The sequence below is a fragment of the Nanorana parkeri genome, unplaced genomic scaffold (genome assembly GCF_000935625.1).
Source record: "Nanorana parkeri isolate BGI_ZX_2015 unplaced genomic scaffold, ASM93562v1 scaffold69, whole genome shotgun sequence".
In the NCBI taxonomy this organism is placed as follows: domain Eukaryota; kingdom Metazoa; phylum Chordata; class Amphibia; order Anura; family Dicroglossidae; genus Nanorana; species Nanorana parkeri.
Window position 1 is genome coordinate 58,354 of NW_017306337.1, and position 3,708 is coordinate 62,061.

Genomic DNA, 3,708 nt, shown 5'->3' on the forward strand with positions numbered 1-3,708 from the left:
CTGAAGTTGCAGAAGGAGTTCGACTCAGCCGATCCAACATCTGGATCGGCTAAGCCGGACCTCCGGCAGGCTACTCGGCTTTCAGCGCGGCTCAGCCAACTTCGGGAGCTGTACGGGCTATAGGGAATAGCCCGTACAGCAGCCCTTCGGTTCTACTGAACCGAAGGGGTCCTGGGGCCGAAGCTAGCCGAAGGATCAGCCGAAGCTACGGCTAGATCCTTCGGCTGCTTCCTGAATAGACCCCTATGTTATGTTAGTAAAGAATAGTAAGTGTGGTGGCCATGGCTACTCATGCATATAACCGAAAGCTCAGCCTGTGATTGCCCTTGGAAATCAAACCTGGTTAAGTCCTCCACTCTACCTCTCAGAAAGTCTAAATAACCAAAAGAAAAGTAGGTCCAGTTGTAAACATTAAAGATACTCATGCACATAATATGATCATAGTCCTATCCACTGTCACTGACTGCAATGTCTATAGTTGCCAGGTGATTACTGCAGATTTTCCGTCCCAAACATTGGAACAAAGTGGCTTTTCCCAGTTCAGGCCTGCACTGAGTACACCTGTATGATAAAGATACCCCCTTGGCCAATACAAGTGTTCACTGTTTTTTTAATAGATCATCTGAATAATCAATCTGCCATCATAAAGCTATAGGCACTTTAACTATCCAAAGAATGGAAATGGCAATATATAAAATTATATAACATTTTACTTACATATATTATAGGTTTAAGTCACTTTATGATTGCTGCATTTTAGTTTAGACAAAACTATACATATTCTGGTATATTTATGATTTAAGCTTCCATCACTATTTCTAGCCTTTGGTACCAATGCCTAATAATTGGACTTAAAGCTGTGGTAAAACAATGAAACAAACAAATTTCATTGACTTAGATGTAAACTGTCATTTACAAAAATGTGGCAGTAGAAGAATTAAATAAATGATATATTGATAACTCCACCAACTCTTATATGTTACCTTTGTCTCACTTTCGTTGGACAATATTTCTAAAGCCTCCAGATGTGACAGTCCCTGATACTCATCAAATAACATTCCATAGTGAGCCGTCCTCTCATCCGACACTTGCTCAGACAGTCTCTGCTTCTCCTTTTCTTTAGCTTCCCTTAACATCTGCCATGTCAGAATCATAAAACAAAACAAACCATTTTCTTCATTCATTTTTTTTCATGGAAAACATAAATGAGTTGATGCATAAATGTACAGTTCCTTTTATATACTAATACAAATTGTAATTAAACAGCTTTATATCCAGGGCAACAACAGGCACATGGAGGCTGGGGCACAAAAAAGGGACATAAATGTGGGATGTACAACCAGGAAAATTTGAGCACCGCACTGTGCTAGCTCTCCTGTGATAGCTGAGACGGGAAGGCTCCAAGTGCAGTGTTCACACGGAGCAGAATGGAGAACGAATGTTCTCCATTCTGCTCCCTGCTCTCCATCCTGAACTACCTTGTCGTGGTCACAGGTCCCCCAGAAGAGCAGGGGACCCCAACAACTACGCCGAGGAGGCAGCCAGTGGGGAAAGGGTGCCGGTGGTGGAGGCGGACCATGGAAAGGGGGGGGGGCGGTGGGGGAGGACAGACGAGCAGGCTAATTACAAGTGATCTCAGCATCGAAAAAAGTGACCCGCCCGGCGCCTGGAACTGTACGTCCCGGGTGTCGGCCGATAGGAATGCCACACCCCTGGGTCTCGGTGGCTTTGTGGGAAATCCGGCCCTGGGCACAACAAGCACATGGAGGCTGAAGGCGCAAGAAGCACAAGGAGGCTAGGGGCACAAATGGCAAATGGAGGCTGTATCTCCTGCCAAAGCTTTAGTGCAGATTTTGAAAGGGTTGAACATTACCACCAGGACATGAAGTGAGAAAATAAATCTACCGACTGGGGTCACACAAGAAGAAAAAAAATCTGGTGTTAACTTTTCTGCTCCATTTAAATATAACAAAAATATTTTGAGTGGATAGACACTTTACCTATAAAGAGCTTAAAAAGATAAGATTTTTGTGGTTCCATGAACAAAAGTAGTGAATACTATTTTTTTTTACCCACTAAACATTCTTTTTCATCTTGTTTGCGATTCAAAAGGGTTTCATGACAAAAGGCAGTCAGTGAAAAGACATAACAGAATTTATTCTGCATTTCCATACCTGTGATAAAGATGCCGTCTTCTGCATAAGTATTTTAGTTTTCTTAAAGCCGGGGTCACTTTCTGCCAGTACATTCATTGTCTTCTTACCTATAAATTCCAAGGCATCCAGACCACCACTGAGAACGGTTTTACCCTAGAAAACGTCATCAGGGTTACTCTAATAATGAGGTACATGCATGCACATAGAGTTTTTATAATTTACTGGAACAATGCAGTGCAGTACATATCTCCCGCATGGAAATTATCTCTTCAAATAATGTTTTAGTAGTATGCAGTAATGAATTAATACAGTGCAGGAAACCTGCATCTAAAACTAGATCTCAGGTTTCAGAGACCAACGTCAGAATTTAGTATTATGTTGTTCCAGCACTGTTGGAATTTGACTTAGAACAAGAGAAGTAAGGCGAGGAAGATACTAGTTTACTGTTAGGAATTATTTAATTTGTTAGGTTCGTGTTAGGCTTAAGGGTTAGAGGGTTTAGTTTAACTATTACAGTCCAGGATAGGCTTTAGGAGATTAACCAGTTGACATCCGCGGCGTTACACCCCCTTCCCATCCAGGCCATTTTTCAGTATTCAGCGCTGCGGTACTTTGACTGACATTTATTCCGTCATGCAATGCTGTACTGAAATGAATTTTATACCCTTTTTTGGGGACACATAGAGCTTTATTTTGGTGGTATTTAATCACCACTGGGGTTTTTATTTTTTAATATATTAAGGAAAAACTACAGATTTAAAAAAAAAAAAAACAGTTCCCCCTATAATCTTGTATAAACCTTCCACCCAGCAAGTGCTAGTTGTAGGGATTACCGCCATTAGATGGCGCTCTGGAGCATAGGTGGTAATGGCTTGTCAATGGCATTCGCCAACCTTTATGCTGGGCGGAAGGTTTATACAAGAGTGTTAAGTAATTGGCTCAAGGTAAAATGTTAGATGGGGTAGGTTAAAGGCATTATACAGTATAATCCACAATTTTAAAGCCCTCAATGTATTATAAATCCAGGATATAATTACTCACTGTGTTTTGTACAACATTTGTTAAGGTTGAAAATACACCACGGGAACTTGCTGAAGGCGATGACGGCTCTGCTGGGCAATCTCCTTTTTCCGGCAACACTTTAATTAAGACAACAGTGTGAAAGGTTAATCCCTGGAATTAATAAAGAATGTTGTAGATCTGTTCATATGTGGATGAAGTATTAAAACCACATGTAGAAACGCTTCCGACATACGTACGTAACACCCCGCATATTATTGAACTACTGGACCAACTACAGGTATCAGAAGACACTTTACTAGTAGGGTTAGATGTTAGATTATTCTTCCATCCCTCATGAAAAAGGCATTAACACAGCAAAGAAATTCCATGACGAGTTAGTAGTAGACGAATATGAACATAATGATTTCGTTCTTTCCCTCTTTCATTTTGTACTCACCCACAATGCTTTTTCATTTAACAACTCCCACTACCTCCAGATGCGATGGGGACTACATGTGCCCCATCGTATGCAAACCTGTATCTGGGGGGG

The 3,708-nt window shown here is 41.3% G+C and overlaps 1 protein-coding gene across 1 annotated transcript in view; it reads right to left on the reverse strand.

The window, feature by feature from the left end:
* FAM114A1 (family with sequence similarity 114 member A1) overlaps positions 1 to 3,708 on the reverse strand; it is a 24,973-nt gene that overhangs the window by 11,082 nt on the left and 10,183 nt on the right. The window contains exons 5-7 of the mRNA XM_018576493.1: positions 3,198 to 3,295; positions 2,175 to 2,309; positions 984 to 1,136 (exon numbers count right to left, since the gene is read on the reverse strand). Of these exons, the coding sequence (XP_018431995.1) occupies positions 984 to 1,136; positions 2,175 to 2,309; positions 3,198 to 3,295 (386 nt within the window). The remainder of the gene's footprint in view (positions 1 to 983; positions 1,137 to 2,174; positions 2,310 to 3,197; positions 3,296 to 3,708) is intronic.